We start from the raw sequence: 27,071 nt of genomic DNA, 5'->3' as shown, positions 1-27,071 counted from the left end.
CATTTTCTTGAATATGCAGACTTTATCCTTATTTTGAAAAGGCGGAGAGATATGTTTATGAAAGACTGTCAACTCATATACCACTTATCAAAATAGATTTGAATGGAAAAAAAAATAAAAAAATAATGAAGATATCACAATAATAAAGAGAGCATTCTTGTTTAAGGACATCACTAATATTTTTGTACTAAAAGAAAAGATTTTTTTGCCATCTCATCGGCCATCGCTTTCTTACATGTAATTTAAAATTATGAGTTTTGAAGTAATAATACTCAAAATTTGAAGTTATGTTTATATGTGCATTTTAATTGATCTTTTTAATTCTATCAGAAAAAGGATCAAATTTCTTCGCCCAAAAAAATATTTAAAAATAAATTTTAAAATTTGATTCAAAATCTACTAACTAAAACAAAAACTATCCTAAAATGGGATGAATATCTACTTTAAATGATATGCCCTTCGACACAACCATAGATATAAATCACACGTAAAAAAAGAGGACAATTAGCTAGAGCTAAAAGCATTCTCTGCATACAAAAGCTCCAAAAACATTTGCTTATGAAAGAAGAGTAGCTTATTCTGTAAACAAATTTTCAACCTCCCTTGTAATAAAGAAATTGAAAAGATTAAGAGAGAATTAAAGAAAATAAAGAGCCATTCTCATCTGCTAGGAGTTCCTATTTTGCTTTGCAAATGCAATATTTCAGACCATGTAAGATCACAATTTGCAAATAGCTATTTTAACACAACACCAAGTAGCTTGGGAAAATGAAAAGTAAAAAATCTCCATGCAGCCAAGCGAAAATACGCAGCAAACCTCAAATTGTTTCTTTGGTGTAAAACAGCAAACCTCTAGACCCTGTCAATTTGTAACAAGGAAAACTCAGTCAAGAAGAATGAACAGATACGAGGAGGAACGAGGAGGGAGAGTAAAATATTCTTCGTAGCACAAAAGAACAATCAAATATTAGAAGTGGAGAAATTGGAGAAAAATCAGCTAAAACCACATTCAAGCACACAAGAAGCAACTAGTAAGTTAAAACATCATATAGGAAGAATGCATCAGGTGAAAGACAATGGATGCTAACTAAAATTTGGAGAGATAAAAATCTTCAATAAAAATGTCTAGCAAATACGCATGCCTAGAGGGTTAGTAGAGAGTCCCATCATTATATGTATGCAACAAATCTTATGAAGGATCAGCTATGAGATAAATATATTCCTACGGAAGTAATAGAAGTTTCCATTCTCAGAGTATTAGTATTTGCCTTCTTTTGTTCCTTATATTTAGATTTCTATTACTACATGCTATTTCTTTGGCCCTTATTTTCTTCTTGTTGTTTCTGCTGCCTCTTTTTCATCGTTCGTTTAGTCAAGGGTCTATTGGAAGCAACCTCTCTACCTCCTCAACTCGCAAGGTAGGGTAAAGGTCTGCATACTCTACCCTCCCCAGACCCAACATATGGGATTACACTGGGTTTGTTGTTGTTGTTGGAAGTAATAGAAGTCTCTTACTCGGATACGCCTTTGTATCAAGAACTAATATATTATCTTATGGTGTTTTGTAAAGGTTTGGTTCAAATTTCAATAGTTCCTTCCCCACCCCCTACCCCTCGCTTTCAAAACCCATTTCTAGATCAGTCCCTGTTCTTACAATGAAGGGTTAGAGTAAAGCAAAAAATCATAGCACAGTTTCACACTTTGAAGCTCTTAGAGTAACACAATATTGTCAATTTTGCTGTATGATGACCACATTTTGTATAGGGAGAAGACTAGGGATGTCGATATGGCAGGGCATAGGTGGGACAGGGCAGGTCAAATCCTTAACAGGGCAGAGCGCCGCGAGGCGCCAATTAGTGTACCAGGGTAGGGCGGGGCAGGCTAAGACTTAATTTAATGGGACTAGGCAGATGATGGGTCAGGCATTATTTTAAAGCATTTTAAAGCAAAAGAGCTTCTTTGCTGGGAAAAAGTTGGCGCAATATGAAATGCAAGCTCGATCTTAAGACTGCATATTCAGCCTCTATTTTCTACTTCTATTTACTGTTACATTCAAACAATATATGAATCAGCATAAATAAACAGCAATATACTGAATTCCCATCTGTTACCTTCAGCATTACATATCAATTTTGAACAAATTATATTGGTTATTTACACTTAATTCTTTTTAGTTGGGTTCTCAGGAAAAGCAAACACTGAATTATGCTGTTGTTGCTTTTAAAATGGAGGAAACACTGAAATACTGATTAGTGACTTGCACCATATTTTTTTTTAATTTATAACTAGAATAGTTTTATTATCCATATGTGGGGTTGTTCCTCCTCAATATCTTATATGTGTGCGGACACACAGTAAAGATAATGAAAGAAATTAAACAAACAAGTAGATTTTTAAAAGAATCTGACAAGAATTAACGAGTAGTACACACAAACAGGTTAAAGAAAATGCTTCATCATAGATTATTCGGTGACTTTACTTTCTTGGAAGATCTTTGGCGTAAATTACAATTGAGACAGTAGAGGAGTCAACCCTATATAGTGATGCTAAGTCTCTCTGGCTTCAATGCGTATGAGCACATTACTATTGTACTCCATTTGACATGGATCCAGCAAAGAGCTAACTGTTTTTGTTGTCTTTGTATCATAATAAGGGGTCGTTAGGCTACTGAGATGGGATAGACAAGGATATTCTACCTTCTACATGGGACAGATTATCCACCATTTTAGTGCAAATGGTTATGGGGACCAATTAATACCCATAACCAAACACGGGATTAAATAATCCCGCATTTATCCAAGTCCCACCAACCAAACAACCCCTAAGAGTTCAGATTATAAAAGCATTACTTCAGCACAGTTCAAAGATTAGCGAACACGTTAAATCACTAAGTGCTGCACTACATAGTTATATTCCTCCTCAGACAAGTTTTGCGGGCTTAGCACACATACGATGTCACTCCAAAGCATCACCTAATATGCTAAGGATAAGATGCTATGTATCTAGTTGTTCATATTGTCTTCAAATGTATAAAATTGCTACTTTAGTATGCTAATAGCCTTAACTCTTAATCCTAGTTCTTGGAAAACTGACATAAGATAATAGTTTCTTTGAAGATAAATATAAGGGGTCGTTTGGTAGAGTGTATTAGAAAAAATAATGCACGTATTAGCCTTGTGTATTACTAGTACCTTGTTTGGTATTCTTTTTCAACCTATGTATAACTAATGTTTGCATTAGTTATACACTCTATTGCGTATTAAGGTGTGCATTGCTAATACCATGGATTTCTAGGTATTAGCAATGCAATGGTTTTAATGCATGCATTAATATGATAAAAGACTCAATTGCCCCTCAAAATCTTTTTTACATCTTTTCCACCATAAAAGTGAAGGGTATCTTTGTAAACAATTTTTTTAATGCAATACATACAATTTTTAATGCATCAACCCAAACAATGCATTAAAATAATCTATGTATAATTAACACAAGCATAACTAATACATGCATTGCTAATGCAAACATTATTAATACACTATATTTAGCATTATTCTTATACACTCTACCAAACGACCCCTAGCAGTTCCCTCATTCTAATTAACAGCAAACTTAGTGGTGTTCAACCAGAACTACGATACAGAACTCTTTGAGAAACTGGTGGATTTTCATTTATATTGTTGGCGATCCTCTACTCTGAAAAGAAAAATCAGAATTTGACAGAAGGAGTTTTATTTTTGCCCTGGCTTCTGAAGACAAACTTCACTCACCATCCATCTAACCATTTTCCCTTTTTTGTGTTAACGGTCACATTTTAGAGTAGTATACTGCTAAAGATCTCAACATATGGAACACAATTCCTTAATTTGCATCTTGTTATTAACTTTGAAGAAAAGGCTATTGATGTAGGAAAAGTGGAAGTTATCTAAGAACTTGAGGCAGAAATAGACTTTTAATGACGATGTATTTACCTAATATGGAATGCACATTCGCAATTCAGAACAAGCAAACAGCCAAAACATATCTAAAGTGCTCCTGATATTATACAACAACAACAACATACCCAGTGAAATCCCACAAGTTGGATCCGGGGAGGGTAGAGTGTACTCAGACCTTACCCCTACCTCATGAGGTAGAGAGAATGCTTCCGAAGGACCCTCAGCTAAAGTGAGGCAAATCAAAGTAGTTATGACAAGAAAAAACGACAGTAAAGAAAACATACCAACTAACAAGTAAAGTAGTACGCGCATTCAGAAAGGAGCAATAACAACGAAATAGTGCGATAACCAAAACACAATAAACAAAATATCTAAACATGCTAAATACTCAAGCAAAACACCATTGGAGCATAGATGCAAATGAACTAGTATAAAAAAAAAAACTAAAAGGTAAACAAGCATTGATTCAGTATAAACCTTGTAGAGCCAGCATTCATATTCCTCCTAAGAATCCGACCCTCATTATTCGAATCTCCTGACGATATCAACTCTCTCAACCCCAAATTCCCAACCTTCTCCTCTTTCTCATCACTCTCCTTTTCTTCTTTCTCACTCTCCTCTTCTTCTTTCTCCTCTTGTTTCTTCTTCATAAGCTTACCATTAACTCTTTCAAAGTAATTCCCGTATATGTATTCAGGTGAATACCCATTTTCCTCATCAAAAAGCATGATATGCCCATGCCACTCCCACACCCGATAATCCGAACCCGTATCCTCATGAAACCCGATACATATATGATGTTCACCAATAGCAACAGCTTGACCCGAATTTGGTTTTAGCGAATCAGTTTTTCCAGTTAAAATTGTCCGGATTATCTCTTTCTCAACCCTCGATTCTTCTTTCGCTAGCTGAGATTTGGAAGAAGAAGACTCCTTATCGTCGTCGTCTTCATCTTCGTCGGAGAAAGGGAGAGTGTTGAAGAGGAGATCTTCGAGGGATTGTGGGGAAAAGGAGGAAGTTGGGTTTGAAGGAGGACGAATTTGGAGACGGTTCATTAGGGACTGGAGGAGAAGGTTGTCGAAGTTTGGGGTGGTGGCGTTAAAGGAATTCATGGCGGTTGACGGTGGTTGGTGGTGGTTGATTGGATTCGAACTTCGAAGGGTTTAAGCAGAGGTTTTGGGGGTTTATTGGAACCAAAATATTAGGGAGGAAGCTGTGAAATATCTTATTTTATATATATATATGAATTGTTTTTTGAAAAAGAAATGTTTTTAAAAATAATACTTAGTATTAATTTAGTAAAGAATTGTTTTAATAGGGATATTCTTATCTTTATTTTTTTTTGAGATTCTAGTTTTAAAAAATTTCAACTTCTGCTTGAAATATGAAAATCAGCGTATACTGGTTTACATTTTTTAAATGAAAATATGGACCAAACACCTTTATTCTTCAAAATAAATAATTTTTTAAAGAAAGGAATACTTTTGATCTTTCAAAAAACTGGCCAAACAAATCACAAAGGCTTAGGATATATATTAGGGGCATTAGTAACAGTTCATATAAATTGATTTTCATTCTCACATTATCCCTAATTGAATCTGTTTAATTGTGAACTAGTAATAGAGTAATTAAAATAAGTATTACTCGTGTAGTTATTTGTTTTTTTGAGTTTCGATTATTATTAATAGTCTCTTTTACACTTTGATTATGATTTCATCTATAATGACTACCATATATGATGATTTGTCAGGTTTCTACCATATTTGTCATAATCTTTTTCATTTCAATTACTATTTCTCAAGGGGATAACCCAACCTGCAAACTACAAATGAGATGTAAACTACACTAGAGGTAAACTCTATGCGATAGACTCGATTTAGAAGGCATTGAGGGGTATCGGATGACCACCCTCCAAACCAACTGAATTATCCCCTTCAATCGATTTTCAACACAGAACTTCATGATTTCCCTTGGACGATAAAAGCTGAGCTCTATTATGAAAAAAGTGAATTCTCCTAGATGATTAAAAATAGAACAACTTTCACCTATAGCAAACATAAAAATCATATTTATATGTTATAGCTATAGTTCGCATAATTGCGCTCCATAATTCATTAATAATACAAACCGAATAAACTTCACAACTACTGAGTACCAAGTTTGGACAGATCAAATAGACGCCATTAAACTCAAGGAACAGAACAGAGTGCATACAAACTTAACTTCATTTATAATCCATTTCATAAACCGGACAAATAAGAGATAGTTCAAATCATACAAAATTTGACCAGGGGAAACGTGAAGTTTCCTTTTCGTCATCATCATGTACTGTATGGAAGAGTAATTTCCCATACAGTAGATAAAACAAGCATATTGTATATATGAGTATATATTATATATAGCATGTTATATGCTCATGCAACATGGTATATAACTGTGCTTAGCAGTACAAGTAGACGAAATATTAGAGAAGCACTACTATATGGTATATTAGTATGAGAAATGTAATGTTGACGGTCATTCACGACTTGAGGAAGATGGAAAGTCTATCATCTCCTCAGGCTCTCCACAATGTAGTCTGCATACAGATCCCTGAGAAAAAAAATACACTATACGTAAGCAGCTGAACATAATATGAATTCTCGTTAACATAACATACTGCAGAAGGGAGAAATATTGAACTTCTGGTAATGTTTGAAATGATGGTAGGTGTTACTTACTGGGAATGCTGGACGGCTTCAAAGGCTTTGTCGGATGGAAGAAAGTCATTAACAGCAACCTCCTTGTTCTCATTTTTCTTGTCTGATACATTATCAAGGACCAAACCATATACTTAAGTTCATATTCATGCTTGCACACACTAAACAGTAAATGAGCGTAATAATGATAATTCATAAACATCTGAAATTAAAATACATGCTGCTCTTAAGATTTGTGATTTTGGAAAAGGATACAGTCCTCAAAGAAGCGACGGATCTCAGCCAAACGATGGGGTGGCAGCTCATTGATATCAGCATAGTGCTTATATTCAGGATCGTCAGCACAGACAGCAATTATCTTGTCGTCCTTTTCTCCCTGTGTTATGACTAGAGTTAATACATGGAAGATTGGGGACACAACATTTACTTCTAACCATAGATAAGTACCTGATCAATCATGGGCATAACACCAATTGCTTTAGCTCTGAGAAAGCAACCCGGAAGAATAGGTTCCTGTAAATTAGTATGGTAAGAATCGAGAGAATAAATAACTGTTGATAGGCATCCCTTTTTTAAAAAAATAAAATAAAAAAGCACAGTTCATAGAGGTAAAAGCCACAATACTAATAATTTCTTTAATCTGTCAAACATATGCATTGCAAAGGCCACAAATGGTTAAATTGTCCACTTCCTTGACACCCATGCACAGCACTGGCAAACTATTGTAGGATGGCTTCTTAAGAAAAAACAACAGTTTTATAGCATATAGAAAAAAAGACATAATACAGAAGTCAATAGGTTATATACAGGGTAATAGAATGTCCACATAATTTAGAGCAATAACTGAGATCACATATGCCTATAATAAGACCTAACACCAGAACCAGATCAACTTTTCTGTATCCAGCACCGTTTTTAAGTAGTAGTAGATATAGGTTTGGAAGTTAAAAGAGTGGATTGGGTAAGTTACGACCTAACTATATCTTGTCCATCCCTTGCGTACACACAAACATGTAAGTTATAGGTAAGTTCTTAGACCCTTAGCTGCAGTTCAACTATCAGCAAATATCCGCAAGTGTGTTGTTTATCAGGACAATGTGAAAGGATTATCAGCTCACCTGCATGATGACTAAGACATCCAGAGGGTCACTGTCTTCACAGAGTGTACGAGGGATGAACCCATAGTTATGGGGGTATACAACTGATGAGTAAAGAACACGATCAACCTGGAATAATGAAACAGCGTTTCAGGTCACTCAGCTAAAATTTCACAATTTTACTTGTTTCAAGATATACCACTTATACCTTGATCAGTCCAGTTTTTTTGTCAAGTTCATACTTCACCTTGCTCCCCTTACTGATCTCAATCACCTGCACCAACCAATTGGTAGGTTAACATACAAAAACATCTCAACCAAGTATGTGGTAACATAAATAACTTCAACCATATATTAGCCTCTGGTAAGTCCCAAGGTACCTAGGTGAAAAATCCACTTTACACGATGAAGAACTTACAGATTACTATCAAGAAGTAAAGCACCTCTTAACTTAAAAAAGTTAGCATAAAGCCAGACCGAAGACTCCAATTTTGGCAGCAGCTGATCTAAGCTATCTAACATGAAATTAGAGAGTCGGCCTAGAAAATCAATCATGCTTGCTCATTAAAATTTTGAAGATTTACAATATGTTTTAGACCTGATATCAATTATCACCTAAGCTAAATATTATTCAGCATATACATGAAGCATAAATTGCCTTATTCGTATAACCAATATGAAGGCTCAACCATATTAAATATCAGTTCGAAAGTTTTAAAGATCCCTTACCACATTAAAAATCTGTGGAGCATCAGGTCCTGCAGCAAAACACAAATTTTAGCTCATGAAGAATATTCAAGGAGCCATTTATTTTTTTGCACGCACAACTGTGAGGAATGGTGTTTCCCTTTACAGAATTTATAAAATACCTATCTCAAGATCATGCCAAGGATGAGCTGCAACTGATCTCCGTGTCATAGAAGAGAGTATTCTTTCATTAAGAGGTGGAATGGAGAACTTCTGAGACACTGGAGACTTGACTTGAGTTTCGATAGGTGGAACCATAATTGCTAGCTGGACATCAAGGTATTAGTAGCACGTAAGAATCTCCATAGGTATAGGAAAAGAAAATGATAGCTTTCGGAGTAGAGACATCAAATAAAGTTGTCCAACAAAACAACGGGTAAGAAATATATGTATATTTATATACCAATGACCCACACTCAGAATGAAACAAACAAAACTTAACCATACAGAAAATATAAGTCATGATTTATATTTCTATACTATCAAAAATTATTATCTTCCTGTGAACAAATAAAAAGACCTTATTCTAACAGATAATGTAAGAATACAATATACATTTGACATGGAGGTTATAATTTGCCATGCTGTCTATATGTACAATCTATCTCGTTTTAGCTCTAGCTATGCAATACTGATTGCTGGAATTACAAAATCAGAAACCTGCTAGGTAGATGCCTACATATAATTGAACAAAAGCTCTCAGTAAGGACTTTACAAGTAGTAAGCTTCAGATGAAACAAACAGAACAATTGCCAGTAATTCCAGTTAAGTAGAGTCAATAACGACCACGAAGTCCAAAAGATTGACTCCTCAGAAATCTATAAACATGCCGAAAATCACTCCCAATATTTCCGTTCATGAATTCATGAAATACGTGCAGAAAGCAAAGCAGAACCAAACGGAAGCAGAAAACATGGAACACAATAGAATTCATGTGCTTAAACGCATTTACTGCAGAGACATTCAAACAAACAAAAAAACAGAGCGAAAACGAAACAAATACACTATATATCAGTTAAAAGTAGAGAAAAAAATGCCATGAAGAAAGCGATCCTCACCTGAAGAAACAAAATCGTTTTCAACCAAAAAACTTCAAAAAAAAAAAAAAGGGAAATGAACAAGGAAATTAAGTTCTAACTACAAAAACATCACTCCATCCAAACAAAAACCAATCATATCAGCAAAAACTGCAGAAAATGTAACCGATCCCTAAAAACATTACTACAAAACAAAAACAAAAAAACAGAAATGAATGGCTGAAACGAGTAAAATGAAGATCATCAAACACATTTTCCGAAAAATCACTAGCACATTGAACAGAAAACGCATTAAAGCAAACAATCGATACCTGAAGCAAACGAAGGAGGAAACGAAGACCGTCGGTGGAAGCACACAGCTCAGATCTACAAAACAAAGCGTATGAACAACGGCAAACCGAGAAAGAGTATTTATAGAAGAAAAAAAAAGAGAGAGAATAAACCCTAGAAAGTTGAGTAATGAAGGTGTAAAACGCGTTCTTCTCCTTCTTCCCGCTCTTAAAACACTGCCATTTTAAAGCTTTATTAAACAGCTCAGAGCTTTAAAAAAATATATTGCATAATTCTTACGTTTCATCTTTTATTTTTTGTTTTTTTTTTCTGAAGAGGGAAGATTCTAAATTAGAAGCGAATATTATAAATACTTGGACACGTGGAGGATTTTTATTGGGTGTTGTGGGACTTAAAACGGTGATAGTGACGGAGTTCCTAACGCTGGAGGTTGGGGATTTGACGGGAAATGTAGGGTGGGAAGATGCCGTTAAAAGGGATTAAGTTTGAGCGGTGGAGGGAATATTCGTGTCATTTATTTCATTTAATTTTTGATAATATAATAAACTTGATAAAAATTATATCAACGTAAAAAAACGGTTTAGGTAATTTTATATTATAAACTTAGAAATGAAAAACTCATGAAAGATATTATTACAAAGTGAAATGGTGTTAAATTGTGAATTTAGAAGTGATATTTAGTAGAGCAACTTTCACGTATAACAAATATAAAAATTATATTTGTATGTTATAGTTATAGTTTGTATAATTGTGCTACATAACAAACTTTATGTTTGCTATGACTATTAATATGTATATTTTGTTATACATATACAAAAGAAGCAATTGTATAATCTGTTTCGGCAGAGGCGTATCTAAGGGGAGTCACTGGGTTCACGTGAACCCATGGTTCCCTCCCGAGATCATATATAGTAGTGTTATATTTTAAAAAAATATTGAATTATAGATGTGTAAACCCACACTTGAAGTATCACATAATGTGATTATGACTGGGTGCACTTCGCTCCGCAAGGCTAGAAATTTGAATTTTATATTTATCTTATTTTATTTTTCTTTCTAAAATTAGATAACACTTCTCTAAGTGGTAATTGGTATGTATATATATATATATATATAAGAGTTAAGTTTAGACCTATAATTTTAAAAAATTTAACGGTTTTCACTAGTAAAAACCTAAATGTCGAACCGATCAAATTTATATCATAGATTAACCTTTTTATAATAGTGCACCCATCATCTCAAAATCATGGATACGCCTCTGTCAGTTTCGGTATACATATACAAAAGAATCAATTGTATAATACTCCCTCCGTCCCTATTTAGTTGTCCATATTTCCTCTTTTAGTTGTCCTTATTTAGTTGTCCATTTTGACAAATCAAGAAAGAACAATAATATTTTTCCTATTATACCCTTATTTAAATAAAGTTGTCATAAATAAAGTAAATAAACTTATGAACTTCTCAACAGTGATTATTTATCTTGAGTTAATTTATTTTGGAATTGTAAATTGTACTATAAGGGTAAAATTGTAACTTTACTATGCTAATCATTGTTGTCTTAATCTGTGTGTCATTTCTAAAGTGGACAACTAAATAGGGACGGAGGGAGTATGTGTTTGTATAAAGCGAGAAAGAGAGAAAGACAAAAGAAAAATGAGCATGGGAAGATCTGTATTTATATAATCATAAGTGTATAGGACGAAAATATATGTATTCGTATTTATATATACAATTTCTCTCGCTTTATACAAACACAAACGCAATTTATACACTTGTGTTTGTATAAAGTGAGAGAGGTGAGTAAGAGTGGCGAGCGAGATCTGGGAGAGGGGAGAGAAGGGAACGAAAAGGTACGTATATATACAATTTTCTATCGCTTTATACACACAAACACATTTTATATATTTGTGTTTGTATAAAGTGAGAGAGGCAAGGAGAGATTGCCTAGCGAGAAACGAGAGTGGCGAGCGAGAAATTCAGGGAGAGAGGCGAAATGGCAACAGTTTGCTACGAATTACAATTAAATCAAATTGTGGTTATAACATTTAATTTAAATTAATAGTTTGCTATTTTATACAAATTTCCCTATTTAATATTTGGAGGAAAGAAGTGTATCTTTGAATATCGATTTCAAAATTTGTGGGATTTTTTCACCATTAGTAGAATTTTGATTTCGAGCAATCATACAAAAATTGCCTTGATATATTGGTTTTATGTGATTAGACGAAAGAAAATTAGTCTGAACCAAAAATATTCCGACATTAAATGAAAAAATTAAATGGTATTTCCCTTGTTCCTTTTAGTTGTTACAATTTATTTATTTTTGGTCAAACGATAAGAATTTTGACTGACATTTTGCTATGTTTTTTAATTATACTGATATGTAAAAAATTGCAATATGGATTATCTAAATTTTTAATCTAAAATATCGAATTAATGTAATCTAATTTAACTTTAAAAATTAATTAAATTGACTTTTGAAAATCACAACATGACATCTGAAAGTAAGTAATTAAAGGTCTGGGCATTTAGTCCAAATTTAGACGTGGAAACAACTTATTATTTTTCTTTAACAAAAATATATCTTGTGTTTGGCATGTTGTTCAATTTTAATATCCCATGTTTGGTACTATAAATAGGGATTATTTAAAAAATTAGTAGATGACACTTATTTTTCTTTAACCAAAAAATATCTTGAGTTTGGCGAAATGTTCAAATATTTCTTTGCTTGCAAACATGAAACATAGGACATTATTTTCAAATATCTACTTTATATTTATTTATTTTCTTACCTTTTTTGCATATAGTTATTATGGGAGGATAAGATAGATCGAGTCAGCATTGACTAGGAGATTACTAAGATTTAAAAAATTTGGCAAAAAACATTTAAGACTTTTAAGAATGAATTCATTGAGTTTTTAAAAGGTAGTAATTACATATGAATTTCAATTATCTTAATAATATTGAATTCAGTTGAATCCGCAACTAGCGCACGATGAAAATATTTGTCATTATTGCAAATGTATATTTCATGATGACATAAAATGTTTCTAGTAGAGTTGAATTTTCTCATGTTTTGATAGTTATATATTTTGAAAAGAAAAAATATTCTCTATAAAAATAATTAAGTTCCTTAAAAATTAAGAAAATAATTTACGAGTAAGAAAAATAAGTTTCATAATACCCTGATCTCTCCACCCTATCTCCGACATCCACCTCCACACTTATAGACTACTATGTCGCCTAAATTATGTATATAAATGTTTCTGGAATTATATTTTTTGTTTAATGTTATTATTGTTCTTTTCTCCATTATTTTCCTTCTACTGTATTCTATCTTCATATGTATTGTGATATATTTTACTTAAATCGAGATATTTTATTCTCGTACCAAACATACCAATAATTTATTAATATTCGCAAATAAAGGAGGAGATGGAATATATGAGTGGGAATGGGAATAAGTAGCGTTGAAGTAATTTCTTATTCAAGATATATATTCTCCCACTTTAATTTCTCTTTTTTTCTTTTTTATTTTCTGCATGCATGTGACTTTTTCTTTATAACAACGACTCCACCCACCTTTCTTTATTGTTGACACATCTATTCTTCTCAACTTTTCTTATTAATTAAATAAATATAAGAACAAAATTAAAGAATGTTCCAAATTAATTTGAAGAAATCCAAGGTCTAAATTGATACATCATAGTTTATCTTCCACTAGGAATATTATAAGAATTTTAGGTACTAATAAAGTAGATTTTGAATTTAAAGTTTATAGGTAATATTTCAAGTTAATATATATAGTAATAATTAAGTTTACACTCAATATATATTTTGATATATATACGCAAAGTTAGATAGAAAAAAACTACTAGATTTTCTTAAACTTTTATATTAAAAGATTCATCAAAATACAGTAAAACCCACTAAATTAATATATGTGGACCATGAAATATTATTATAGGTATTATTTAATCGATATATTAATATTTATTATTTAATTAAAAGAGTGTTTTGAGATTCATGTTCCGAATTTCAGAGTTTAGAAGAAATTGTAGATATCATCGGAAAAAATATTGATGATGATGAAATTGAAGATAATACAATACATTTGAAACCAGTTACGCATAAGGAAACACTTATCACATGTCGACTTTTCGCGATTTTATGAGAACATCGAAACTTTAGTATGCAATAGGAAAAATTAGAGATGAGTTTCAACTAGATTTAAATTTTAACAAAAAATAAAAACAATAGATTTTTTCCATTGGCCTAAGTCAGGATCGGAGGAAATATTATCTTAGACAGATTACTAATTTACCGAGTATTAATTTAGTGAGGTTTTACGATATATATATATATATATATATATATGAAACCTAAGTTTGAACCCCAATCGCAAACACGTATCACTCAAAAGCGCCGTCCAAAAATTCATAACCTGAAGTTCAATCCTAAATTTGACTTAATTAAATTAATTAACGTGACGGTACAAAAAGTTACACACTATAAGACAAATAACTTAATTAAGACCTTATTTTTTTTATAACATATACTATTAAAATGTTTGACAGTTGCACCACACGTCTTTGCTTGCTTGATTAAGGGGACCTAATCTTTATACGTATTTTTTTGGTCTTTAATTTATATTATTTGTGATGTGAATGTGAATGGGTCAATGTTATAATCACCACGTCAAACATTAATTGAAGATTCGTCAATGTTAAACATAATTTGTGTGGATCTTTGATTTTGTAAATAAAAAATAGATTAATCTTTGGTCAATTTATTCTTCTTCTCGGTGTTATTACAACAAAAAAGATATTTAGTGGTAATAATTTTTTCTTGTGATAATATTTATTGTAGCAACAGTAATTAATAATACCATTGCATTTTGAGTCACTAAAATCTTTAACAACATTTATACAGAATGTTGGTTATAAATATTCATATGATACTATTATATAATTATATCGATACTTTTATTATCACTGCTAAATAATTACTACAAAATGCTTTTTTTGTTGTAGTGTGTGTTTGGTGGGTAGAGAATATTTTAATGAAAAATAAATGAGTTTATTTATTTATTTTCTAGTATATGGAAACTAAACAAAATAATATTATACCAAAAGCACTTATATGTAAACAATATGAAGATGGAATAGGATGGGAAATGTGGTTAGGGATGGAATGGTCAAATGGGTGGAGGTGATAGTCGAAAGAATGTGAGGAAACGATGAACTTGAAATGTCACTAATAATACTTGTTAGACTATATAATTAGACATATTTTACTACCATATATACTACTATTATTTATACTTTCTAAATATTACGTATGTTACCATCAATCAAGAGGTTCATATCATATAATAAGGAATATACATTTAGATACATGTATTTTTGCTATTGGATAACCTAAAATAGGAGAAAGGTGAGCGAGATGGAGAGGGAGACGAACAAGATTCGTTATGTATCCCAGATACACATGAATGACACTAAATATACACTTGTATGTATCTGATGTGATTCACATGCATCTGGATACTAGATGCATAGGAAAGTGGCGAGCGAGATGAGAAATAGGCGAGGGAGGCGGGTGAAATTTGTTATGTATCCAGATACATGCGAGTCCACTTAGATACGATATGTCTAAAATAAATTACACCTAATTTTAACCATATATATCTTGATATACATGTATCTGGACGTGTTTGAATGTATTTAGACACACTAAAATCTAATAAGATACGTAATATTGATACATTAAGTTTGATGCGTAAGTTTTCCTAGTACTTGTTTTCCATGTTTCGCTAGGGCGACTATTTTTCTCATTTTTATCCAACTTATTTTCTTTGATTTAAGACTAACCAAAATTTCTTTGTACCAAACACACTAATTCTTTTTAAAGCTTTTCTTTCATTCTCTAATGTAGTGTAATTATTAGAGTATTAACAAGTTAGGTCCCATTTGAAGTTTTGACAGCTTATAGACATGTTTTTATTTGTGGCACTATAAAATAATGAATTTGAAATCTATGCATCGATAATGTAAAAAATATGTATACATTAACATCATTGTAATATTTTACATATGTTGAAGCTCTTTCGTGTTTTAGTTAGAAGTACTTTCATTAACAAATTTATTTTCACTTTTAAGAAATAGCCATTTCTAGTTTATAGTTCAAACATTGACAAAATATTACTCCCTCCGTTCCATTTTATATGTCATCCCTTTCTATAAATAGCTAGACCACAATACTTGTAATTTTATAAAATTTATGCATAAATTACCAAATTTTGCCTATTATACCTTTGATAGAATAGTTAATTAATCTTGTCATTTATTAATAAAGTTGAATTTATTTTCACTTTTAAGAAATAGCCATTTCTAGTTTATAGTTCAAACATTGACAAAATATTACTCCCTCCGTCCCATTTTATATGTCATCCCTGTCTATAAATAGCTAGACCACAATACTTGTAATTTTATAAAATTTATGCATAAATTACCAAAATTTGCCTATTATACCCTTGATAGAATAGTTAATTAATCTTGTCATTTATTAATAAAGTTGACTTAAGAAAATATTAAATAAGGGCAGAAGGGTAAAATTACATCATTTCTTAATGTAAGTGCAAAGTAAAAAGGTGACATATAAAATGGGACGGAAGGAGTAATAAGCAATCTAAAGCTGGTCATCTAAGTTAATTTTTAGTGTAAAGTACAAAAATTTCAAAATTTTTGGATGCTAATTACATCCTATCTCAAAAGTTTTATAGATTTCAATAATTTCGGATTTTTCAGTTGTGAATACATTGTTGCTTCGCCCGATACATAACAAACAATACATTAGTTATCTACCAGATTCATACTGATTTAGTTTTGAAATAATTGAGGTTATGTATCAACAATAACATTGTACTAGATACATTATACACAAAAAGTTTTAATGTATCTGATAGAGGTGGAGTGATGTATCCGGATGTTAAGAGAGAAGGAAAAAATGGAATTTTTAAAATTAATTCAGATGATATTAATTTTTAGAGATTATGTTATCTTAAATCGCATAATTACGTAATTTTCCATGTCCCTAGTCTAAGATAAGATGAGCTTTCCTGGCCCAAGCTCCACTTACTGTGGGCCTTGGCCCATGATTTTATTGGATATGTAATATCTATAGAAGGGTGATTTGGGCCTTGTGGATTTGTCTGCTTTGAACAACATTTCTTCATTCATTCATTCATATCGCTGTAATTTTACAAGTGATGTCTAAAAAATATGATATACGTTGACTTGTTCTCTATCTCTGTGCATAGAAAAAATCTTTTTGATAAATTCTCGACCCAAAATAATTTGTTTTAGCAAAGTAACAGGAATAATTAGTTTGATAAGGAAGTGAAAAAAAAACATGATTATGCTAACAAAATAAATACATGTTGGTCTATGATTGTCATGGTTTTCTTATAGCAATTTCAATAAATGTCCATATGATGAAAACAATTAGACATAAGAGGGATTTCAATCAAAACATTTTAAATTTTTCGGATGAAATATGTTTTTTTTTCAACTTCAACTAATATATTTTTTTAGTTCCATTTTATGTAATTGAAATACTTTTACATGATAATATATTTTTTCAACGCAGGATAACCCTGTAGTTGCTACAATTTTTGCCCTCTGCGATGAGCATTTTCTGCACACTGAGTAAACCATTCATTATGTAATAGCCTGCAAAACCACATACAAGATATAAACCACACTAGACAAGTCCTGTGCGATAAGCTCGACTCAGAAGACATTGAGGAGGATCAATCGTCCATATAGATACCGTCCAAATTAATTGAGTCAACCCAAACGACCATGATACCATTTTTATACAACCAAATTATTGAGAGGTGATGAAGAGTTAACATTTGAATTGGAAAACAAAGAAGGTGACATTAACCACCTAATAAAATAAGTAGTTTTGTTATTAATTTATGCTTCCTCTAACTTATTTAAATCTTTTTTTTTTAGTCACACCCATTAGAGAAGTTCAATATTTTAATAATCGCTCAACTTATAGCAACAAACATTAAAGTTATTCAATATTCATCTAGTTAGTTTTCTTTTTTGATTTCCCACTTGGTGTCTGGAGTTCACATTGGAGCTCCGATTAAAATCGGACCGCACATTGAAGGCTTGAACCCAAGACCTTTTTATTAGTCACACCCATTAGAGAAGTTCAATATATATTTGAATAATCGCTCAACTTATAGCAACAAACATCAAAGTTATTCAATATTCATTTAGTTAGTTTTCTTTTTTGATTTTCCACCCGGTGTCTGTAATTCAATATTCATCTAGTTAGTTTTCTTTTTTGGTTTCCCACCCAGTGTCTGAAGTCCACATTGGAACTCTGACTAAAATCGGACCGTTCATTGAGGGCTTGAACCCAAGACCTCTGGTTATGGTTAAGGGTGAAACGCTCCCATCAGTGCACTACAACCCATGTCGATCATCTAGTTAGCTTTCATGATCATTAAACCCATTATCTAATTTAAGACGCAATGATTTTTTTTAAATAATTAATATTTAAATTTATTTAGGACTCAATCCATTTAAAATGAGTCGACTGTACAAAAGAGAGTAAATAAATAAAAATCTACGGCCGACCGGTGCCGACGTGAGTGACGTTGCAAAGACGCTTTCCCTCCTATAATATTTATTCATTTTTTTTACAGCCTCTCTATTTATTAGATCTCAAACATATTTTCATATCGTTCTCTTCCATTTTCAGTTTCTCCGATCCCGGTACGTAATTGTATGTTTATATGAATATAATTATGTACAAATCTTCGTATATATGTACGAGTTAATTTTTTATTCAAATTTGATTTGATTTGATTTTCAGGTTTTTGAGGTGATTTTTGTTTTGTTTGTATATCTAGGGTTGGAGTTTCCCTTCATCATTTTCTGAGAAATAATTTCTAATGGCCGCTCCACCCGCTAGAGCTCGAGCTGATTACGATTACCTCATCAAACTCCTTTTGATCGGCGACAGCGGTAAGTTTTTTTTTGTTTTGTTTTTTTTTTTAAATTAGGTATATTGAGCTTGAGGTTATGTGTTCGAGCTATGGAAACTAGATTTTTGTAGAAATGTAGTTGATTGATTAAAACTTGTCCTGCACATAGCGAAAGTTTAGTGCATGAAACAGCCTTTTTATAGTTTTTCTATGTATAGTTATATTTTATATTTACGTTGATTGATCAAATTTTGTAGAGTTATAGTATATGAGATGTTTGGGATAAGGTTAATGGTGTGTAGCGCTGCGATCTAGGTGTAGAACTGTGATGTTAAGCTTATTTTTGTTTAGTTTTCTTTAATGGCTTATGCGTCAGTTCTAAGTCGCGGTTTTTGTATATGTGTAATAAAAAAAATGTGTGCAGTGATGCTAGAGAACATCTGTCGATCGAAGAGTAACAGGATTTTTGATTGCTTCTTTGGGACATGAAGTGCAATTAGGGCTTGAAGAACTTATTGTTAGCTTTGTTAGTATTGTTCTTTCGGTTGACACTATGCTTCACTTGCTGGTAATTTTATGTAACTAGGAAGGAAAATATTAATGGATGCTTATTAAGTTTGGTTGGAGAATGAATTGGTGGTTTGCTTATATGGACTTGCGCAATCCTCTCATCATGAGATAACTTTTGGGGCCATATCTTTACGTGGAGGCAGAGCCATGTCCATCCTTGTTGGGGCTCTCGGTCCATGTCCAGTTGGGACTGAGCGTGAACTGTCAAGGGGGTGTTAGAATAGGTTAGAGTCCCACATTAGTTGGAGAATGGATTGATGGTTTTCTTAAATGTACTTGGGCAATTTTTAGAGCTAGCTTTTCGGGTTGAGTCAGGTCGTGGACCATCTCCTTACATAAAAATTGACTTGATGCTGATTAGGTCAGTTTTCTGGTTGTTTAAGTCATTTTCGACTTTCTTATCTTTTTATTTTTTTTATTAAGTTCTATTCATTTTCTTGTCTGATCTTTTTTTTCGTATCAATTTTATACATTTCTTGTTATGCTTCTGTTTCATTTTCGCTTTGTTAAATGATAGAGAGAAAAATTGGTAAAAGAAATACTACATTAACCAAATTAATTATCTATTGGAATTTTATTTGATGCATGTATATACATGTCTGCGAACTGGTTATATTGGGTTCAAAATCTGGTAGATATAAGTTTCAGACTATATTCTTGCACCAACAGTAGATGCCTCCCATTCCTCTCGTTGTGCATAGTGTAGATACAATATTAGACATGATCGAGGATTTGTAAAACATGACACCCAAGGGTGTGATCTAGTGGTCAATGAAGTGAGATGAAAATATAAAAGTTCTAGATTCTAGAGTAAAAGTTTACTCTTAAAATGGCCCTGGAGATTGACAATAAAAATGACCTGGAAAGTTGTTCTCATGAAATATGGGAATGAAGGTTCACTGGATTCCAAGGTGTTCACATATGTCCAACAGAAATACTATTTGGAAGCAACATTTATAGATAGTGGGAAGAATTCCAGTCATTTCCCAAACTAAAGGTGGGTGACAGAAATTACACAACATTTTGGCTAGATCAGTGGATAAGTAGCTTTTGTATTTTGTAGCCTCAACTCGGTTTCTGTTTTTTTAGTGCTTGTAAGTTGTAACATTTACTTTGATAATAAGATAAGTCAGTTAAAAAGGATTTCTAAATGCCCCCAAGGCCTAGCTCAAGTGGCAAAAGGTGGAGGATTTGTGGCTTAGGTCGCAGGTTCAAGCCCCACACCATGCAAAGCGAAGCCCGGTATTTAAGTGGAGAAGGGTAGAGGGGCGGGCCCATTATCCACCGAGTTTAGAAGGCTGTGATTGGTCCAAAGGGCGGGTCACAGACGGATTTCTCGGTTATCAAAAAAAAAAAGAAAAAAAAAAGGATTTCTAAATAAGTCAGTGCCTGCAAAATTTAATTACATGTTGTATAAGAATCTGCGAGATTTTGCACTAGTAGTTAGAATCTAGGAATACGTTTTAGGTAGGCTGTAGCCGAATTGTTGAAAACAGATGGTGTCAATCATTGTGCCAGCATGCTCAGAAGTTTGAAGATGGACATATAGACAAAATTGGCTAGATTTTCAGCACTATTCATTTGCTTTCACTTTCAAATATTCTCGCAGCACTATATCAAGAACATTGCCATCATTATGCATATCAGTTACCTTCCAAATTATGCTGAAGATCAATAGCTGTTTAGTGTTTTTTTTGTTTCAACAGCTTGTTCATTTTTTGTGCTAATATGTTGAAATTTCCTATTAATAGTTTAGTCCTTCTGAAAGATGACATAATAGATTCTTTTTGAATTTTCAGGTGTGGGTAAGAGTTGCCTTCTTTTACGTTTCTCAGATGGCTCCTTTACGACCAGTTTTATCACAACTATTGGGTAATCATCTTCTACATTTTAAGGAACGCATTGTCGTTATCTCATCATCTTCTTCTTCTTTGGTGTTTTTCTTAAAGCACTTGTAACTCAAATGTAATAAAAGGATAGATGAACTAGGAATTTGATAAGATAATAAATTCTCATGGAAAAGTAGCACAAACCTCTTAACTTGAGTTTACATTATGAAAATGTGAACAACATGCTGCTACTACCACTACCCCCACATGCTCTTGCATTGCTCTTTTGTTTTTTATCTTAGCACTTGTACCTCAAAGGTGATCAAGAAATACAAACCTTTTTTTTTATGTCAAAGGTAACATAAGATATACAAACATAAATTGATCTAAATAAAGAAAATGTGTTGAGCAGTTGATAAGAAAGGTATCTTGTTTTACCACGTTTTATCAAATAAGAAGGCAAGATTTCCATAAGGTGAAGTTTCTTAAGTAAAGTACATAACCTCTTGATTAGGAATGTAGATTATGTAAGTTGACTACAGTGGTTTCAAGGGATAGTAAAAACATGGATGGATTGTTACACAAACAAATTATTATTTGCCTATGTATTTATTTTTCGGGAGACCTATTCTGATTGAAAGTTTTCTTTGACAGTATTGACTTCAAGATAAGGACCATAGAGCTTGACAGTAAACGAATCAAACTGCAAATCTGGGATACTGCTGGTCAGGAGCGGTTCCGAACAATTACAACTGGTAAGCTTGTGGGTGAAACATGCCGTTCTTCATTTCTTCTTGCTATTTTGTCATTTGATATTTCTTTTGGGCGAACTTAGACCAAGTCAGTACTCTGTTCTACTGCATTAATATGTCAACTTCACATTTTTCGTAATTTTACTGCCTTTGCAGCTTACTACCGTGGAGCCATGGGTATATTGCTGGTGTACGATGTAACTGATGAGTCATCTTTTAACAGTAAGTTCCCTTGTTACACTGGGGGAGAGGAATTTTAACTTTTTGTTATGTCAATTCATTAGTGGTTCCTTTTACGTTGTGGATGATTTTATAAGCTCTGAGGGGTTGATTTCTAGGAGTATTACCACATGTTTGAGGTCTTGACAAGAGAATCTCCGTCTTCCAATCCCTTCTAATCAGGCATCTGCCAACGAAACTATATGTTCTACTTTTATGACTTCTGCCCCTCCTCTTTATAATGAAGCATGGCCTTTAAGATTATGGAGAAGCTATTCATTTTGATCATGCACTAGAATAGTGTACACTTCTGTTGGTCAGGTCAAAACTAACTCTGTGCACATGTTTAGACATCAGGAACTGGATAAGAAACATTGAACAGCATGCTTCCGACAATGTCAACAAAATTCTGGTCGGCAACAAGGCTGACATGGATGAAAGCAAAAGGGTTCTCTCTCCTCTCTAGCTCCTTTTATCTGCTGATCTTTGTATGTTGTTGTATACGTGCTATTGAGCAACTGAGTTGTGATACACCTTTTCTCTAGGCTGTTCCTACATCCAAGGGTCAAGCACTTGCTGATGAATATGGCATTAAATTCTTTGAAACTGTAAGTAGAACTGTTTGCCAGCATTGTAATTATTTGCAATTTCAATTCTCTTAAATCCTAGTAATATTTAATGCAGAGTGCCAAAACAAATATGAATGTTGAGGAGGTTTTCTTTTCCATAGCTCGGGATATAAAACAAAGGCTTGCCGAATCTGACTCAAAGGCTGAGGTATTATTTTCCACACCAAGTTCATTTAAAGTGTGCATACTTTGTGCTGGCTGACAAGTTTGAATGCTGAAATTAGATAGAAACGAGAGATGATTGATATTTCTATTGATTTAACTTTTAACAAGACAAAGTTTGAGGGTGAAATGTTGGTGTATGAAAACGTTGGACAAAGATCCTTCCATTCTAAAAAACTAAACGAAAGGTGGAAGCACACACTAATTTGTTAAATTTCTGTTTGTCCTGTTTCCCTAATACAGAATAACTCCCTTCCAGGTTACTATAAGTGTGCATGATTCAGTCTTTGTTGCATCCCATCCTCCTTTTTAACTTCGAATCTTTCATTTCTCCAAATACATCAGCACGATGTTATCTTGTTCCATTTCCTAGACATGGAATAGTTCGTGGACTGACTCGTGCATTCATGAATTTTGCAGCCTCAGACCATCAGGATAAATCAACCGGACCAGGGAGCAGGATCTTCACAAGGCGCCCAAAAATCAGCTTGCTGTGGTTCTTAAAATATCGATGACAGCAAATGAAGCCAGGATGATGGGAAATACATCCTTTAAATGACCATTTTAGTGGGAGAGCTGAAACTAATCTTTTTTTTTTATATAACATTCTCATTGTATTTCTCTCTTTACAGCTCTTTTCTTCCAATATCTATTTGTAGTTGGTGGCAGCTCTTAGTATTTGCAAAAAAATTATCAGTATATTGCTCACCACTTTTTTGACTTATATAAATGAAGGGACAAACTGCCTTCTAATGTTTTTGTACAAACTTTTGGAGGGGTTTTTGTGTGGGTATTTGCATTTTAAGATTGTTCTTAGGGGTTGCCATTTTATCAATCAAATATTGTTCAACTAAATTCAAGTCTATGAAATTGAGCACAATTTTACAAAGAATTGTTTTCTGATCATTTTTTGGAAGACTCTTTAAATCTTACTTTTCACATGACATGTTTAAGATTGTAATATTTAAGAATATTTTAGTATATTTCTATGTATCTTTAGTTTAAGAATACGAGATTCAAAGGTTTCTTTACATTACCTTTGTATAAAGTCAAAATCAAGTTAACAAAATGGTTTGAATTGCAGAACAAAAATACGCATAACTCAAGCAGTGCACTTCTTCATTTTTAGCGTTTTTTTCTTTCTTTCACGTTTTAGGGTATTATTTTGAAATTTTACTCGGGCCTTATCGAGCTTTCAAAAATTAGTTTCTCAACAATCAATATTTTTCATAAATGATAGGGCACTGGGGGAGAATTTATCGATGACAAAAAAAATGAGGTTTCTGTTGGGGGGTCACTGATGCCCCCAATAAAATAGAATTGAAAAAAACATTTTTGATATTTCAAGATGACATTTAGTTGGTTTAATCATGAAACGTTGAAAAACCTGACCAACTACGAACATTATTAAGAAAAAAATGTCCTACAACATGATATTGAATTGAGTGAGAAATCCTCCCCCCCCTCCCCCCGTTTTTATGAACTTTATGAATATTGTTCTGAAGTGACTAAGATGCCATAGAATATGATATTGAATCTAAAATAATGTTCTCACAAGGAATTTTAAGTTGTAATCTCTACGTTTGTAATATTAAAGTAAAAGAATATTATGATAGTATCATGAGTAAAATAATATTAAAAAAATTATATTATGAAATATAATGAGTGAAATAAATATCGTGATTGAAGTGACAAAAGATTGTTGCATCCAATGGAACTTTTCCATGTTTAAAGGAAACACAAGGGTTTTCCTTCACATATAGAATTTGTGTTGTAATGCAAAAGAATTTTACCTTTAATCATGTGAATCTTTTTTTTTTCTGTGTGTGTAATTCTAGTCAGCAAATTAAAATTCCTCTCAATCATGATGACAAAAATCAAATGACTAATCATTATCCCAAGAGGCAAACATTTTCTAATTGAAATAATATTATCACCAATGTGTTATGTTTAGGATAAGAGCTTACGAGTTACTTTGATTTTCGATATTTGTATTTGAATTTTAATTAATTTGGGTTCACACAAAATTAATATAACAAAAGCAGTCATAAAAAGATAACATATCCAATTGACTCATGTCTACTAAATATATAATCTAAATTGACTCATGAAATTCTTTATTAAAATATTTTAATTTTTTTTTTGTGATGTTACATATAGATATGATAATTTTTCTTAATGAAGCAACTAAGCAAATTGTAAGAAAACAAAAAATAATCATTCGTAGAGCTTGAGCTCAATATCTTTAGATGTATAGCATATCTCCAACCTTACTTAGCTCAATAGTTATTACTATTTGCGTTTGGATTAAACTCGTACGATTCTTCTTAAAAGAACTTTCATAATATTAAGAATATCATTCTATTTTAATTTAACTTTTATTATTCATCAACTGAACTTTGTTTGCATACTCAACACAATCTTTAAATATTAATCAACATATTAGGAAACTTTTAATCCACTTGTCGAATATTGGTTTATTTGGTTATAATATAATTGGGGTCTCACTTGGCTTTTCCTCTCTGAGTGCAATATCTTGACTAATGATCTTACTTAAATCATTTTTAATCTAAAATTAGTGGCTATTACTGTTTTTATATTCTAATTTCTAATCATAGAGATTTTAAAATAAGGAAAGGGAATTTTTTTTTTTTTTTTTTGGATAAAGAGAAAGAGAGATACTTTTTTTTTATATATAAAATAAGAACATGTTATGTTTGTCCAAACTTTTGGAAAGCCAAAAATAATGTTTATTTTAAAGAATTGAAGTGTTTGTTCAATTTTAAAAAAGAAAAAGAAAAAACAAGTGTATATTATTAAGTACTAATCACAACTTATTTTCAAAAGTTAAATAAAAATATTTTTTTTTAAAAATGCTTTTGGAGCTTTAGCCAAGCATAAATTTAATAATATATGAGAAGAATGTAGATGAGAGACCTTTTCTTTTAAAAAAATAATTTAAAAGAGGGAATATATATATATATATATATAATCCATGCTCTCTTTTTTCTCTCCAATTCCTTGGTAGTTCTTCCAAGAAAAGCAACTGATAATTAAATGAAGTGACAAAATGGATATATAGACTTGCAGATCTTCAAAACCCTTCTATATAACAACAAAAAATAATTGTTGAAATTAAAAGGTCAATAAGAAAAGAAGAGTTTCTATAGGCCCTTAAAATTTCTTTCGGGGAAAAAAGGACAAATATACCCCCGAACTATCGTAAAAAGTATGCAGATACCCTCCGTCATACTTTTGGGACATTGGTGTCCCCGCCGTCCAAAAATTAGAGCATATGTACCCTTTATACTAACGGACATACATGTGTCATAATCTTATCCACCCATCCGACATTTATTAAAATCGGATCGACGGATAAAATTGTGCCACGTGTCCCTATTTAGTCTTCCGTTAGTATGAAGGACATATATGCTCTAGTTTTTAGACGGCAAAAGCACCAATGTTCCAAAAGTATAACAAAGGGCATCTGCATACCATTTACGATAGTTCAGAGGTATATTTATCCTTTTTCCATTCTTTTGGACTTCGTCAAAGTTCCTATGCATGGATAATGTTGTAATAAGTTACTTATGGATTTTTTAAATAGTGGAATTGTGTCCTTATGACTCGATTCAAGAACCATGATATGATAATTGAAATTAGAATAATGAAGAAAGAAATATTGTGATATACGTCTATTATTTCTTGCATTACAAGTATTGTTGTGTCTTGAGATCCCGATTGTCATGGTTTCATTGTATTACAAAAAGAAATTACAAGAAATAACTATTCACTATACAAAAAAGAGAGATTGAATTTGTTCCACCTTTTTTGTACAAACAGTAAAAAAATATAGAACACTTTAGCTAGTAATTGACTAACGAAAAACATGAAAGAAAATAACGAAGAAATTACGTAATTTTCTTTCTAAGAAAGAAATCACAATGATTTATAGCTCTTTCAATCTGGCAAAATGGAAGGCTTAACATGGAAAATTTGAATTATATTAGTAAGCCTACGACCACTGAACAAACTTGATTAACAAACATAGATTGTTCACTACTAATATAACGTATGTCGAGTCCTTCACAAAC

The 27,071-nt window shown here is 32.3% G+C and overlaps 3 protein-coding genes across 3 annotated transcripts; 1 reads left to right on the top strand and 2 right to left on the bottom strand.

Moving 5' to 3' along the window:
* Nucleotides 1–532: 532 nt before the first annotated feature.
* LOC125871113 (uncharacterized) lies at nt 533–5,131 on the bottom strand. The gene is made up of 2 exons (XM_049551708.1): nt 4,413–5,131; nt 533–859 (listed from the first exon to the last, which is right to left on the bottom strand). The coding sequence occupies exons 1-2, from the start codon at nt 5,045–5,047 to the stop codon at nt 853–855; spliced, it is 642 nt and encodes a 213-aa protein (XP_049407665.1). The 5' UTR covers nt 5,048–5,131; the 3' UTR covers nt 533–852.
* Nucleotides 5,132–6,199: 1,068 nt separating this feature from the next.
* On the bottom strand, nt 6,200–10,092 carry LOC125871574 (soluble inorganic pyrophosphatase 4). The gene is made up of 10 exons (XM_049552199.1): nt 9,959–10,092; nt 9,827–9,881; nt 8,601–8,745; nt 8,461–8,489; nt 7,940–8,005; nt 7,753–7,860; nt 7,082–7,147; nt 6,890–7,010; nt 6,656–6,737; nt 6,200–6,527 (listed from the first exon to the last, which is right to left on the bottom strand). Exons 3-10 carry the CDS (start codon nt 8,734–8,736, stop codon nt 6,485–6,487), a joined length of 651 nt encoding a protein of 216 aa, XP_049408156.1. The 5' UTR covers nt 8,737–8,745; nt 9,827–9,881; nt 9,959–10,092; the 3' UTR covers nt 6,200–6,484.
* Nucleotides 10,093–18,477: 8,385 nt separating this feature from the next.
* LOC125871233 (ras-related protein RABE1a) lies at nt 18,478–23,719 on the top strand. The gene is made up of 9 exons (XM_049551832.1): nt 18,478–18,604; nt 18,742–18,856; nt 21,186–21,258; nt 21,870–21,970; nt 22,124–22,189; nt 22,537–22,634; nt 22,732–22,794; nt 22,871–22,963; nt 23,398–23,719. Exons 2-9 carry the CDS (start codon nt 18,784–18,786, stop codon nt 23,479–23,481), a joined length of 651 nt encoding a protein of 216 aa, XP_049407789.1. The 5' UTR covers nt 18,478–18,604; nt 18,742–18,783; the 3' UTR covers nt 23,482–23,719.
* The last annotated feature ends 3,352 nt before the right edge of the window (nt 23,720–27,071 follow it).

The sequence above is a fragment of the Solanum stenotomum genome, chromosome 7, assembly GCF_019186545.1.
Source record: "Solanum stenotomum isolate F172 chromosome 7, ASM1918654v1, whole genome shotgun sequence".
Classification (NCBI taxonomy): Eukaryota; Viridiplantae; Streptophyta; class Magnoliopsida; order Solanales; family Solanaceae; genus Solanum; species Solanum stenotomum.
The sequence above is the reverse complement of the archived record's forward strand: the minus strand, read 5'-3'. Positions and strand labels throughout refer to the sequence as shown.